The sequence below is a fragment of the Filicampus tigris genome, chromosome 1, assembly GCF_054856515.1.
Source record: "Filicampus tigris isolate MCC_2025a chromosome 1, RoL_Ftig_1.0, whole genome shotgun sequence".
NCBI classification, from domain to species: domain Eukaryota; kingdom Metazoa; phylum Chordata; class Actinopteri; order Syngnathiformes; family Syngnathidae; genus Filicampus; species Filicampus tigris.
In genome coordinates this window covers 36,948,212-36,964,361 of record NC_141217.1, presented here as the reverse complement: position 1 = coordinate 36,964,361, position 16,150 = coordinate 36,948,212, and the positions used below count along the sequence as shown (strand labels likewise).

At 47.9% G+C, this 16,150-nt stretch overlaps 1 protein-coding gene across 5 annotated transcripts in view; it reads right to left on the bottom strand.

Annotated features, from left to right (window-relative positions):
* camta1a (calmodulin binding transcription activator 1a) overlaps positions 1–16,150 on the bottom strand; it is a 297,075-nt gene that overhangs the window by 157,309 nt on the left and 123,616 nt on the right. For all 5 annotated transcript variants that reach the window (XM_086037916.1, XM_086037898.1, XM_086037908.1 and 2 more), the window contains exon 4: positions 12,935–13,002. In XM_086037916.1, coding sequence (XP_085894042.1) covers positions 12,935–13,002 — 68 coding nt within the window. The remainder of the gene's footprint in view (positions 1–12,934; positions 13,003–16,150) is intronic.

Here is a 16,150-nt window from a genome sequence, read left to right as displayed (position 1 = left end):
TTACATCTTATGCACGCAAAGAAGGTACTTTAACGGTCAGCTTCGCTGTCTGTCGTTGCGGCGTATTCCTCCAGCGTGACGTGCCGACAGCCGGCCGGACGCCAAAGCGGGTAAGCGTCTGTCACTGTTGGCCAGCGTCTTTTTGGTCTATCTAGGCCTTTTGAAAGCGGATGTGGGAAAGCGGCGAATGCTCCGTTCCCGTCGGGGGGAGCGCCAACACCGGCGCCTTTGCAACGGCCGCAAAACTGGCATGAACACGAGCTCCCTCCTCTGCCCTGTGTCAGAGCTTCACACCCAAGACTCATCCGGATTGCATTACATTCATTCAATTAGAGATCGTTCATTAGGCTCCGATTAAAATGTCATGTGTCTTTTGAATCCTCTGAGCACGCCGTGATTGGAGACAAAAAAAAAAAAAAAGAGACTAAATGAAATTGGTTTACCGCTGAGCTTGTTGCTTGCGCATAACTCTTACGGAGGGGGCAAATATGGAGAGGAGAAATAAATAAGAGAGACGGAGGGGAGACACATGCGGAGGGAGTGCACGATGTAATTCTCAGGGCAAGTCACACCTCTTTGGCTCCGAAAAAGCTCTGACATTCCATGCGTGACCGAAGGGAGGCAACTGTGAAGAGTCAGCCTGCCATTCAATGGGATATTATTTGAATGTTGCGCAGCTATGTGTTGATATATTCTGCCACAAGTCACACTGCAGACAACAAGCAAGGCTTTTTGGGGGAGTGTGTGTGTGTGTGTGCTTGAGTGTATACTGTATTATAAATAAATATGTGCACACGGAACACCAAGCAACACTTGCAAACATTCAAGCGCGCGCATCTGGGATTGAGTTTTCTCTAAAAGTGCGGCGCGATGGCTCCCTGCTCCTCTGGACCCTCGCATCTCCGAACGTCAAAATGGCCAAAAGCTTTTAAGTGCTTTAAACTCATAATAACCCTAATGTGGAGTCGCCCCATGTGAGCCGCGTACAAAACGAAATGCAATTGAAATAGATGCAAAGATGGCATTAAGGCTTGCTGGCTGGGGATTTGGCATCTGCGAAGGCATTAAGAAGAGAAAGGAGAGCAAACGGGCTCTCAGGTTGTCTTACATGCTGACAGGGGAAGTCACACCATCAACGGCTTCTCTTTGCACACACAAACAACATGGCACAGTTCCTCTGAACAACACTCCCCCCCACCCCGAAAAAAAAAAAAGCCCCCAACCGGCTTCCCAGTCACCGCTAATCCTCCAGTGTCCTGATTGTGCGCGCCATAACCCTACATTTATTTCTCCTTGACAACAAGACTTACAAAACCCCAAGCCACTTTATGTTTGCCAGGGGCCACCACAACATAACCCCGCGCCCTCCCCTCGTCTCCCCCCCCCCCCCCCTTCCTACTGGAAGCTGATGAAGGCTATGGCTGCAGATGGGGAAGCCCCCGAACAATTGTTTGCTTGTTGAGCAAGGTTGCCGGACCTGCAATGACACTATAGGCGAAAAAAAAAAAATGCGGCACTTGCTTCATCATTCCATTGGAGGCGAAATTAGCCAGAGGAGGCAATTTACAAGCCCCATCACTGCCAGGTCAACGGACGCATCACCCGTAAGTGATTGAGAGCCTTCATGTCCGTTCCGACGCGGATGATTGCGTCAGGTGCGGGACATCAAAGTGTAAAATGCAAGTGATACGAGACCCGTTGGCGTGAAGGTGCTGGTTGCAGGCGGCAGGTGGATGATGCGATTTCTGAATCCGCCGCGCGTCTGATGTGGAATAATCCAACTGGCGGCGATGTTTATTCATCTGCCAGACGCGAGTCGCATGAAAAGCCCGCGCTCTTCAAGCACGAGGAGTTCAGAGAGAGCAGAGGGACACAAGACATGAAATCGGACGCTTTGAGTTGTGAAGAGTTGCGCAATCACAGAGAATGATCTCAGCCAAGCACTCCTAATTAAAAAGGGATCTTCGATGTATTGCTATTTTCTGACTTGGTTTTAAGGAGGGAATGAATATTAATTATCCCATCTGAAATGAGTCCAACCTTTCCGTCTGCACACTCCTCTCCAATGCACACACAAAAAGAAAAGGTTTGAATTATTTATCAATTGCCTTTTATTTGAATTGATTAATTCAGTGATATAAAATTAATACATTGCACTCCCCCACTTTTCGCCAACTTCGTTCTCTCGCACCTCTAATGAAACAGTTTAAGTCGTCAAGGTCTTGCCTGGGGTAAAGTGCAGCGCGAGGGAAGGAGCAATGCAAATGGAGTGCTGGGCTAGCTAGCCAACACAAATCTGCGCTAATGACGACATCTCACTCAGGGAAGGTCCATTTCGCCTCTTTTGCCACGTCAACGCGGCGCTCTCGGCGAGAAGTGAGGCAGGGCGGCAGCAACCGACCCCGAGGACTACGAAAGCCTTGCCACTTGCGCAGGAAGCACGTGCAATACAATGCAAAAGCTTTCTGTTCTCAATCGTCATGCTCTTGTTTCATTCAAAGACGAAAGAGACTTCTCAATCTGATGCGGCGAAGGTCCTTGCACATTTCAAACACCACGGTGTAACAACTGCATCGCTCACGTGCTCATCATGACCGAGTGCGCCAGCTGTCATTCGACTGTGCAGGTGCATTCAGCGATGTTCATCTGTAGAATTAAACCGTTTAGGCCGGGAGCGCATAACCGCGTTTCTACCACTAGAGCCGGGAGCGCTGTTGCGTCTTTAGAGCCTGGAGAGCATATACGTCATTTTCTTTTTTTTTTTTCTTCCTTTTTTTTTTTAAACCAATTCTCGGTCTCTTAGCCAATGAAGTGCAGCAGAATATTCACGTGACGGTGTCGTTAGCCCTCGGAGGATGGCCGGAATTTTTTCAAGCCGTAATGGCGGAAGCAGACGATCGCGGGGGCTCTGAAATAAGTGATGGCAGTGAAAAAGATGACGCGCTTGAGGACTTTGAACCAGTGGAGCCAGTCGAACGTGAGATATGGTTAGATATATGTTAGTTAAAATTGACGATATCGACAGCTTTGTAACAGGATAGAGGATGGTAATTACCACTTGATTTAAAAAACGTTTTTTTTTAAATAGTGCTTCTCTTACCCTGACACTTGATTTTCATATCTTCGATTGAAACGGTAAATAATAAACTCGGGCCTGAGTGAAAGCCACAGGTCTAAACTCTGAAATTATTTTGGAACAAGGTTTCTATCTGCTACAGGGGCTGAGATCAGGTTTTTTTTTTGTGTGTGTTGAAATTCCGGGAGAACCTCGGGTTTTAGAGGGTGATTCTAAAGTCGCCCTTCGGTTTTAGAGAGCTGTTGAGCCAGGCGCTTTAGGGTTAAAATGATGCTATTTGCTAAGAAATTCGGGAGCTCTCTAAAAATATCTATACTCAACTGTTGCCCGCAACTGATTTCGTGGTCCATCGCCGGTCAATTTCAACGCGAACAATAATGCCGATAGCCTGCGAAAGGTCCGCGTAATGAAGGACGTGAGTCATTGCTGAAAGATCACAAGATGACAGCTGCGTTGAAATGAAGAAAAAAAAAAATGCCCGGGTGGATTGAGTATGATAATATTTTCAGCTCAATCAGTGCCGCAGGGTAAAGGTTAACTAATGGCGGAGCTGCCTGCCTGACGGTTGGTGACGCCACAGCGCCACCTGTGGCATGTTGGCCAGGTGCGAGCATTTGAGAAGTGCCCTCCTGCTCGGCTTCCTCTTTGCTCAAGCTCAGCTGCCGAGAAGAATTGGGACAGAAGGTGTGGCACCGCGTGCGCGCGTCTTTCGCTGGCATTTCACCCACTTCTCTGGCAGCCGGCCACAATCTATTTCATTCCTTTTTCTCTTTACATAACACCAGCTACGTGTCCTGTCCTTCCTCGTCAGCCTTTTAAGGCTCGGCCGCTCGACTCGATGTGGAAGCGAGCGGCGCCAGGGCCACGCCCGAGGCCGGAGAGAATTTCAGTGCGCGCCGTGGGGGGAAACACTTTGTTGATTGGAATGCCTCCGAGATGCGACACACCATATGTCGACAGAATAGCGCCCAAATGGCCGATGGGGTTTGACGAGCTGAAAATAGCCATTTGATGTTGCGATTTGCGGCATCGTGGCCAACGCAGAGCAGTGCGGGACACAAAGGGGGAATTTAAAGCAGGTACAGCATAGTGTGTGGGGTTTTGTGTTTGTGTGTGTGTGTGTGTGTGTGTGTGTTTGAGAGACGAAGAGGCAAGGTTACATGTCTAGCCATGCTCAATCAGTCAGTCAATCGTTTGTTAGGTTGCGAGTGTGCGCGTTTGCGAGGCCGCGCCGTCAAAGTGGGTCCCAACGCGAGTGTGGTCTCCGAGTGTGGCTCAGCTCGTGAGCGTCCTGCTCAGTGACGGCCAGCCTGGACGGACGCTGCTCAACGGTGCAGAAGCACTAATTGAATGAGGTCTTTATTATCAGGCTGCAGAGGCAGCAGTTTTCCCATCTCGGCCCGCTTGGCTGACATTTTCTCCTTGAACACCTGCTTGACTTCAACTTCCCCCTCTATTTATTTCCCCCCTCTCTCCTGTGGCCTGCTGCTGGCCGCGCTCCCTTTCGCCGCCTGTTCACAATGGCCGGCCGAGAAAGCGGCCGCGCTCCTCGACACATCTCCGGCGAGATAAAGACATCTTTGCGCACGGTTGCGGCAGCGCTGCAAAGTTGATTACCTTCAGCAAGGAGTTGGTTATCATTTGGTGGGTTGTGATTCACCCCCAGAAAGACCATGACCCCTGAGCCACTGTGATGTTATTTTTAGTGGACAGCAAGTGGCAAAATGGCCGCCCTCTGAGATGGACAAAATGGGTGGATTTTACTGCTTAAGTCATATTCCACAAATGTAAAATTAATTAGAATGCTTCATAGAACATTTTTGTGTTGACGTTCACTTTAAAAAAAAAAAAAAAAAAAATAGAGGTCAGATTTAGAGCTAATCAAAAATGGATTCCTTGAGTCCTGTTCAACTCACTGACTTGTTATTAAACAAAAAAGCCAATTTATAAAGGTGCGGTTCGACGTCTGGAAGTACGACTTTTCTCGACAGCTTTGAGCGGTCCACTTTCGAGAGAATGAAGGCAATTCGAGCGAGATGATGTCGAATGTTCCACTGAATAGTCTCCAGTGGGCAAACTGGCCTTTGTAAATAAGAGTGGCCGGGATGAGAATGAAAGTGTACGTACAAAGTAGTCGGTCCCGTGTCGGTTTGCATTTGCCTCAGGCTGCGGCCGCTTCACTGGCCTTAGCTCGGCTCTTACGAGGACGGACAAACATGAGGAGCCATTAAGTCCGAGTCTTCGGCACCGGTAATAATCTATTGACTGTTCGTGTTCCCCCACCGATGCCCCAAAAGCGCAGAACCGTTCTCGAGCAGTCAGCTGAATCCATTTCTCACTTCCCTCCATCTCTATCTACTGTTTCCGCAATCTGTTTTCTTTTTTCCCCCCTCTCCCTCGCACCCCGTCAGCTCCATCTTCCTGCGCTCCATCTTCCTTCCGTCTCCTAGTGTAAATTCCCCCCCCCCCCCCCCCAGCTCGTGCTCGCGCCATCCATCAGGAATACTCCTATCGCCATCTCATCAATTGCCTTCTCTTATCGACATGTTTCCGTTTTGGAAACTGCTCTCGTTCCATCATATTCAGCTTTCTTTCCATGATCATTTTTCAGTTTGTCTTGGTCCACCTCTTGGCTTCTCTGTCTGCATCCCTCGGTGGGCTTGCAGCCAACCCACGGGGCCCAGGCGGACTGAGCGGACTTTGTTTGGGACGCTCACGGGCCAGCATACGACAGTGTGTTGCAGAAACACCGAATGCAGCAGTAACTGTGGAACAATATAAAGCCTTGAGCCAGAACTCGGCTTCCGGTTGCACTGTATTTCTCCCTTTCATCATTGCAGCGCAGATAAGAAGGCGACATTGTACACGTTTGTGTGTGTGTGTGTGTCTGTTTTAATCTTGGTGGTCATTTCAATTTTGTGTTGCTGTGGAAGACCCATCAAACAAGGCGAAAATCTGTGACAAGTTGATTTCTCTCCAGGGGGCCGAAGATTTCATTTTGAACAAGTGATGCAATATACGATTGAGAGTCTGCCCCCGGGGTTTATTTTGAAACTTGACAAGTCACACATCCTAGCCTGCAGGACTCGTAACAAGTGAATAAGCCCCCAGGGAGGATTTGGGGCACAAGCAATGATGCTTCTTCCCGGGACTGGATGCTGCGTCTCTTCCATTGTATCAGAAGCTTGCCCCCTCCAACTAAGCCTGCTTGACTGTACCTAAATGGCACAAAATGTGTACTCGCGGACAAGCTCATCTGCTCGTTATTAACTCATTCACTGCCAGGCATTTTCAGACCCTCTTTTACCCTCACGTTTGAAAAAATTTGAAAAAAATATAAATAAATTCCTGGGATTGAATGGTTGGACTGTGAAAAGACAAGTAAATGCATCAAAGGTAGGGATCTAACGATTCACTGAAGCCCCGATTTGATTCGATTTTCGATTTTCAGTTCCCAATTTTCGATTTGATTGGATTTTTAAAAAATCACTACCATGCTTGTCTCTGTGCACTAGTGTGCTGCTGCAGCCATCCACAAACGCAATTCGCAATGATGTTTGGCGCATAATTTGATCTACACATTCAAAATGTGGTATGCATCTGGAATGTAAAAAAAAAAAATTAAAGACATCAATTTTCAACACTCTAAATTAGTATATTCTAATGACCTAGGTATGTTGTATAGGGCTTGTGAGTGCTGAGCAGTTCGATTTGTCTCGATTCAAATCAATTTTCGATTAATCGATACATCCCTAGTCAATGGCAGTGAATGGGTTAAGAATTGTGAATAACACCCAAAAATAATAACCTAGATTCATACAAGGAGTGTCAGAAAAATTCCAGCACTGGTGTCACCAATTCAAAAGTAGAAAGCCCGAGTTTTCCCCTTCAATGTGGGTCAGATGATCAAGCGCCACATCGACACAAGAGACCATGTGGCGTTTGCTTGACAGAAAGACAGGTCAGACTTAACTCAAGGCTTCTTCAAAATGCCCCGAGCACCTGACATTTCCTGGTTGAGAGGAACAACTCTACTCACCAGATTTGGCTCAATGTGATTCAATGTGAGGACCTGTTTTTGAAGACGTGGATGAAATCAAGATGCCGTGGTGAGAGAGCTGCGGGCGATCTCAGAAGAACTCCTTCCAGGAGCGCATGAAGGAGAGGAGTGGCAGAGAAGGTTGGGAAAGTGCCGTCGACTCCACGGGGATTACTTCCAAAGGGAAAAGCTCAAAGTTTGGATTTGAATTGATCTTTTCGGACACCAGTGCTGCCACCTTTCTGCCACACCTTGCATACAGGAGCGCATTTTGTGAAGCCAAAGGACGCTTTACAACGGCAGATCAAATGACAGTCAAAATGGAGACAACAAACAAAAAGAGTAAATAAAACCGAGACGGGATGATCGTTTTTAGTGTCAGGGAAGGCTTTGATACGCCGATGGCTCTTTTAAGAAAATCGTGTTGAAAAACGTCAAATTAGGAATTGCTTTTGAAGACGAAAGCGACCAGATTACATCCCCCTATTGTCCAGTTTAAATATACGTGGCAGTTAAAGTCACACTAATGTGGGAAAAAAATATCTGATTGCAATCCAACACCCACCAAAGTGACCGCAGTGTGTGTTTGGACACATCAGATGTGCCTACGTGACAAGCTGAACTATATCAATATGCACAAATTGGTACATACTGCATTCTCAATTCTACCTGCACAAGACACCCGCATTAAAAAACACACACAATAAATCTAGGTGACAGTGTAACCTTGTAGTGACATAGACCATTAAATCTGAGAAAACAAGGGTGCAGTAATGCCAAGGTTACCTGACTTGAGCCGATGGGTAGAAGTCCAAGCAAAAGTAAAGAATATGACGATTGTTTACAGTGTATGTGCGTTGTTTTCGACTTTCAGGAAATGTAAGCACTCTGATACCGGTCACTTGGAAGAAGATTTCAAATTGAACTTAGGCCTTCCAACAAATTGCCGTTTGAGCACTGCAGTGTAAAGCCATCTTAATGTAGCAGCATTTGAGAGTAAGCGTTTTTGTTTCTCAATTGAGAGTTTTTTTTCCTTCATTTGATTTTTTTCCTCAACATTTACAACATTTCCCAGACTTAAACACAGCTGCAGTTAGCCCATCACAGTCCATTAAAGACGCACTGGAGCAAGAGGAACTTGAACCTCTTCTCAAGGTGACCTGATTGGTTGCAAGCTGTATTGTGAAGCGCACACTCGCTGCCTTCAAGTGAGCATTTTTACTTTGAGTTTCGCACAATTTCTCACTAGCGATGCAAAGCCACGTGTGACTAGTAGAATGCATCGCGTGGCTCCTTCCATAAACTCCGGTTAGCCGCTTCGCTCGGGCAGCCGAGTAGGAGCAAGAAAGGGGCTGGCATCAAGCGGCAGTTCCTGATGACTTGGGAGGGAACAGAGTGGAGGACAAAGTAAAAAAGATTGAAAGAGATGACAGAGAGAGTTCACCTCAGCCCACTTCACATTTCATTGACGGCTGGCTTTTGACTCCCACTCCATTCATTACGGCTGTCTTCATTTGAAAGTGATCTTATCTAACGCCCCTTTATCTTTTATGCCTTGCTTTCCTACTGTCCCTCCCTTTTTCTGGACGCCTTCCTCTCGCTCTTTTTTTTTTTTTTTGCTCTGGAAATCCCTTTCGGAAATGCATCGTCAATTTGTTCTATTCGAAGCGCATGCACGAGGATTCACTGTTAATTATGAATCCTAATACCATCTCGGTGGCACATTCACAAATCGGCATGTTTGGAATGTGTTTTTCAAATGCGTGGTCACGCTCCATCAAGCTTGCCGGAATACTGTTTGCGCACGCACATCCAAGGCCTCCATCCACAATAGCAAGCAAAGAGTCATTAGTAGATTTCAGGCCGCCTCTCAGCTTTGCTTTGCTGTGTTGTTGGTGAGCCTGCGCCCCAAGGGTGGCGCCGCTGCTGTAGGTTTTAATAAAAGCATTGTCTTTGCAAGCTGTCTAAAGGGACTCGGTTTTCATTTTGGAGTGCCGCTGCTATTGCTCTTCTGTTGTTCTTGTCGGAGGAGGAGAAAGGGCTATTGCGCTGGGATGCGGGGGCAGGAGGGCTCGGTGTCATCGCAACGTCCTAAAGGACCGGTCCCCATTGTTTCATCGTTTCAATATAGGCAAGCGCATGTGGAAGCGTGCGTGTGCGTGTATGTGTTTCAAACTTGGAAATGTGCCACTGGTTGAGACAGCCCACACACAAAGACTGGGCGTCAAAATGCAAAATAGCATGTTTATTAGTAGGGATGTCACGATATCCAAATGTCATGATATGATAATTATCATGATATTGTGGGGAGGTTGGCGATATATAAAAAGCTCACGCTACTGTATAAAAGCTCGCGATGTTGGAAAAAAAAAAAAACATCACAATGTTATGTTTTTGTACATAACAGCATTCCCGAAGAAATTGTCCAATGATGGGCTCTACTTGCGATTAGCGTGCGCCTTAAACATTGGCGGCATCAAATTAAACTGCACTAATAAATGAACCACTAGAGGGTGCTGGAACTGCACAAATGGAAAACAACTTGGGCTTTTAAACAGATTTGATGCTATTTAATATCGTGACATGACGACGACGATATATTGTGGCAATTTTAATATTGTGATATCACGATATTGCCAATATTGTAACATCCCTATTTATTAGTGTATTTTTTTTCAATACATGCAAAGTTCAGTGGAAAAATCCCTTTTCTAACGCTTGCTTAGCTAATTGAGCGAGCCTAACTCAGCTGACTTTCGCCGAGAGGTGGGGCGCACCCTGGTCTGGTCGCCAGTCAATCACAGGGCCTATTCACACAAACAGCTGCTTTGCAACTGTGGACGAGCAGTCTCATGTAAGTGTGTAATAATCCACCACATATACACGGCTGGCGCAAAATGCGAGACTCAGCTTTCTTTCCGCCACAAATGAAGAACAAAACATATTCCTAGCTTTCTATGGAGTTACAGATGCTCATGATAACAAGCAACCTTTTCACAATACTCAGGTGTCCATTAGCTCTTGGGCCATAGCCCTGTGTGACACCCTCTGGTCAATACTTTCTACATCCGACAGCATACAAACACCTCTGAAAAAGCCCCAGAGGAGACGTTTGTCTCATTTATGGCAAAAGAAGAAGGCCAGCTCTCTCCCTCCAACTCGCAGGCTATCTCCATTTGCATTGTTTCACTGACTGCTTTGTGTGCGCCTTCCCCTCCCACAGGCGCCCTGATGTCCAAAGCGTTGAGGCAACCAGCACATCAGCACACTGTCACGATGTGAGCGTAGCAGCAGGGGCGGAAACTGGGGATAGACCGATTATCGTCGGGCCGATTATCGGCACCGATATTTGGCGTTTTGAGGAATATCGGCATCGGGCTTTTTAAAAAAATCTCATGGCCGATAATAAATCCATTTAAAACTAAGTTGAAATCAAAACCATGATATGTGAAAGTTTAACATTTGTCAATTTTAGAGAACTTCATTTCAAATAGAACTAGCTAGCTCCCTGAACTTTTTATTAAAATTTCATAACAAAAATGTACTGTATATTGCCAAAAATGTAAGAAATCAACATTATGCTAATCTGAAAAAAAATTGTTCAATAAACATATGCTTAAAGATGTTTCAACAAAGTTAAAAGAGTAAATCTTTTTTAGATTTTTGACGCAAATATTTTTCCTTTTTACTGAAAATGAATATCGGCTCCAAACATCAGTTATCGGCCTCTTTAACTACTAATAATTGGTATCGGCCCTGAAAAAAGAATGTCGGTCTCTCTCTAGAGGAAACTACCGATTGTCCCTTGAAATGCATTCCCGACGGCGGAGTAAAGGTGCGGCAGCGATGTTAAAATCCACCCGGCCTTCATTAAAGCCACGATGCCAGGCTCCCCCTTTCATGGAAATGGAAGCTCGCAAGGCCGGGCGTGTAAATGAAAGTGTTAGGCCCGAGTGTGGGGAGATTTCCCGAGCTCTGACAGCTGCGGCTTGAATTAGCTTTAGCGCCGTCGAGGCAGTCAGTGGGAGAACACCCGCTATTGATTTGAAGCACGGGTGCACTTCCTATCCGAAAGGGAATGTGTAGCACCAGAGCCGGGCGCATCAATCACTCAGCACGCCGCCGCGTCGGCTTTGCCCAATTCCGATCGGGAGACGCTTAGCGGAGAGACAAGCCCCAATTGAGCGCTTTGCTTGCATTGTTAGAGCGCTACACATGACCGGCTGATGTGAGGCGCATTATTGCCCTCAAACAAATCACGCTCACGGTTGCTCGCGTTCACCTCATCATCCTTGCGTTGACAGGCGGCCGTCTCTTTTCAGCGCGCGGCCTACACCACGCGTCACCTTGGTCAAACAGCTCCTTGAACCGCAGCCCGTGTTTACGAGCCGCATATGTCTGCGTTGTCGCCGTCTGATCCCGCGGCCGCTTATCTCTTCCCGCCACCGTGCCTTGCTCACCCCGCCAACAGGAGCTAGCGGGTGGGGGGAGAATGAGCCTACTTAGCCTATCCCCCCCCCCCCCCCCCCCCCCCAGGGGTCAAAGCAAACAGACAGTCCCAGTTCAATATGCATGGGCGCGCGCACACATGCGCAGATGTGTGACGCCGATTGCGAAGGCAGCACTTAAGCACAGGTGTCCCGCGTTTGACCTTTCACCTTTTACCTTGAGCAGAAAGCTTTTCATATGGAGGCCGGCCAGCCATCAATCAGCTGCCATCAATCACACATATACGCAGCACCCTTTCATTGCTGACAAGCTTGCCTGGCCCGCCATCCATCACCTGGCTCTGCCCTTTTACTGACATCCAGGAAAATACAAACACTTCACACTCCTCTGCACGTCTGCCTCGTTAAGATCCGCACATGGCGCACCGCAACAAAACCTGTCCCGCAGTGATGGCTCCCTGGCGCCCTGGGATGTGTTTTTGTGTTGTCAGGTGTTTTGCAGATGTACACACGAGGGGGACGCTCCCTGGCGCTCTGTTTTCTGTTATTGCGGCACCTGCACGGGGACATGACGTGAGATTGAAATCCCAGAGCGAACAGGCGACTGAGAGCGACGCATCTGCCACAGTGACGACCCTGCCGATCATTTGGCCGGAAAGCCGTCTTGCGCAAGTGTCGCTGTGGCGCTGGGACATTTCCAATTGTGGCCCATCCTTCTTCAGCTTGGTGTTTTGATGTTTTGGCTTCACTCATTTTTTACATTCCACCTATGCATCCTTCAGCAGAATGTGGTAAGCAGAATGAGAATCCTTAGTTGGGAAGGAAGATCCTCGATGAAAAATAGATTTTGTGCACAGCTATAGTCAATGTCTGCCTGTGAGATGAGGAGCAGCGGCTGTGTTAAAAAGCCCGGGGTCCAATTTACACATGCATGAGGACCCACGCAACTGGCTGCAGAGCAAAAAGAATAAGATGTGCTGAACACATCAAAATGCATGAACGTGTCACTCTTGGCCGCGGAGGCCTTGTATGAACAGCCAACTCATTTTGTGCTCCCAAAGTGACATTTGGGAGCATTCAGAGCAGATGGAACTTCATCTCAAAGCTGTTTGCTGCTATCCAATGCATCGATACAGCCAAACAGGAAAATACATCCTTCGCTGAAAGGTAAACGCCAAGACGGATATGTACATTTGCTGCAGTTATTATACATTGCTATGCCTTTCAGTGTCTTTGGGACCAGCAAAAAGAAAAAAAAAAAAAAAGCCTGTTATACTATCAGCCAGAAAGAATGTTAAAGATGTTGCTGACGAATGAGAGGACAATGAATCACAAGTGAGGCGTTTGCGAATGACGGCGTAATTGTCTTACCTTGTTTTAGGGGATGTTGTTAGCCATTCTTCATGCTTTTCAAACGTTATCAAGTAGGCTGCGATCTCCTGCGAAAAAGAGCGGAGAGGAGGTGTGTGAGGCTTCCATATGTCATCATTAATCAGCCATCTCTGGTGTTTGGAATACGTTCACAGCGCTTCATTGGCATTCCGAAAACACAAATGGAGGCAAAGCAAAACAGTAGCGGTGGGCGCTCCGGCCGGCAGGTAAAGGCAGACCGGCAAAGCTAACGAGGAAGGCAGACGTTGAAGGCACGTAAGGTCAGAACATCTTCTGAGACCGTCTTTGTTCCGAAGGCTTTGATCAAGCTCAAGGACACTGCGCTGCTCACCAAAAGATTGACATCCGTGTCTTCCAGACGCAGCAGCTTCTAATAGTTGCGGTCCGATCCTCCCCCAAATCCGAATTGATCTGCCCTTGACACTCCTCAAAGGGTCAATGCCCTCTTTCACCTTTGAGTAAAAATGACACCATAGTCGTCTACGACAGTGTGTGCTGCAATGTGATGGATCACAGGTGTCAAACTTGAGGCCCGCAGGTCAGATCTGGCCCGCCACATCATTTTATGTGGCCCGCACAGGCAAATCATTGCATTGACTACTTTCTAAATACAAAATTGCAAATTGTCCTCACTTTTAATAACGTGATTGCAATTTGGTTACCAAATCCCCTTTTAAAACGATTCAGAAATGATTCAACAAGTCATTTTGACTGTCGTTTGATTTCAAAAATCGTAGTCCATCCGTTGTGTATATGAGGCCATTTGCTGTCTGTGGTTTCACCGTCAAACCATCACTACGGCCCGGCCCAAATATGAGTTTGACACGCCACTATAGAGGGATGTTACAAAAAGAAAAAGGTCAAATCTGCCAATGGCATAAATAGAGCAACACTTTCCCGTTTCCTGCGCTCGCCTTGCTACTGCGTCAGTCTGAGCGTACGCGAGACCATGCTGGACCTCAGTCGGTCATTTTCTCACCAAACTAATGGGCATAAATAAAAGCACATTACATTCTGGTTGACAACCCGATGATTACCAGCGACAGGCGGCAATTCACTCTTCAGCTAAGGAATTTATCACGTACTTGGACTGCCGAGAGCACTTGACACAAGGACAGACCTGCTGCCGACGTCCATGTGAATTTAAAGATGCGCACCCCTCTACAAGATGAATCGGTTGGTTTCGTTTTGGAGAATACCGTCGTGGTGGTTGTCGGAGGCTTGGGTTCTAAGTGGGAAAATGCAGCAAGGCTCCACTGCTAAGTAGAAAAGAAAGAAAGAAAGGAGAGCCAAAGAAACATCCCTTTGTTTCTCAATTTGCATTCATGCTAAGATGGACTGTGTCGTAAGTGTGTGCCGGCCAGCGACACAGCACGTTGGCGATTGGCCATAAGGATGCCGCAGGGTGCAGCCACGCGAGGCTGTTCCCGGGCAGCGGCCTCAACGAGAGACGGCTGGAGCATGAACCCGTGGCCTCGCCTCCAGGTGCAGCGAGGGACTGGCAGCGCCGGGTGGAGAAACTTGCGATTCCCACGGCCGCGCTTTCCTCGCTCCGTCCCGACAACGCTGCTCGACTCTGCTCAGTCCGAGCAAAGTACAACAACAACCACGGTGATGTGTTTCGTGGAGGCACAAACGCGCGGAGCGAACGTGCTAATTGTTTCAATAACAATTACGGTGAGCGCAAGGAAAAAGGGTCACGCTAACGTTATTTTTATGCATGCGTTTGTAAGTAAATGAGACTAACACAGCTCTGATTAGATTAATGCAGGCTATTCAGCGGGGAGATTGTGGGGGGGCGGGGGGGTGACCGCAGAGCCTGTTAGCGCCGAGCCCAGCTCCATCACTCCTCTCTTAAAAATCCATCCACGGTGCTCACTGACAGACGAGGAGAGAGGCTGAAGCTATGAAAGACGCCGAGGAGAGCCGCTATACCTCTGCCTCTCTGCCTCCCCCGCCCCACCCCCTACCTCTGAACAGATGCCAGGGATAATACCAACCCCCCGACCAACCATAAAGGTGGAATAATCTTACGGCGAGGAAACAAACAAAAACAGACGCGCGGCCATTAAACAGCTGCAAGGAGACAAAGTTTGCATGGGCGGCATAATGAGAGGCTCGCATGCGTTCGGGTTGAGCAAACACGCTTGAAGGAGGGGTGGGGGAGTACGCAGGAGTAGTCAACACTGATGGTGCATCAAAGTCAAGGCAGCAGCTGTCAATGGGCTTTGGACTATCGGCTGACCTCGCCGCCTCGGGTCTGATCTCAGTCGCTGGGGAAATATTGAGGGGAGGCGCTGGCGAGACGCGCACACGCCGCCTTGCTCGACGCTCACGATTCCGGCGGTGGTTTTCTCCCGTGAGAGAGATTGCACAAGTAGCGTCGAACGCTGCCGCGAAGAAAATTCTGTCATGGCTTGGCGAGGGCTGCGGCCATCTCACTTGCGTCCTTTGTCTCCTCGTTAGACGAGCAGTCGAGGAGAACTGTGAGAACTGATTGAGATGGCGAGCGCGTTGGCGTGCATTTCTGTCGGCTGACTGACAATCAGACGATCTGATCACCGGTCGCCCGCCTCTCTCGGCCTGACACGCCGTTAGCATTGTGTCGAGAAGGAAGCTTTGGGTCCCGCGCTCATCATCTTTTGCCTCCACAAATTGGCTCTGACTTCACTTTCCAAAAGGAAGATCGACCGAGAAAAAAGCGTTCATTTGGGGCGTTCAAAGATTTACAGCACCGCCGTGCATTTCAAATGATATTTTCTTTCTTTCTCCCGAGGTTACAACACCTCCCCCCCAGAGAGAATTGGCTTTTGAAATGCCTATCTGGGTGAAATTGGAGATGACACTAACTTATTCATTCCATTTCACTTCTTTGCACCACGAAAGGGCGCAGAAAAAGCACTGGGAGAAAATACACACTACGTGACGCTTTCTTTAATATGGTTGTCGCAATCAGTTCCAGTCACCACGCGCCCGACAACACCGTGGGACGGATAACAACTCTCACCTTTCGCAGGACACAAAAGGCACCTGAAAATGAGGGCCAGGTTTGATGGAGGTCGCCCATGCCAAAGGGGAGCCACTGTCCTGGAATGACCGGAGGCCAAACGCTTTCACTCCTCCTTCTCCTCCCACAAACAAGCAACTTTGATTTATCAAAAAGATATAGATATATATATTTGGTATATAAAAGAG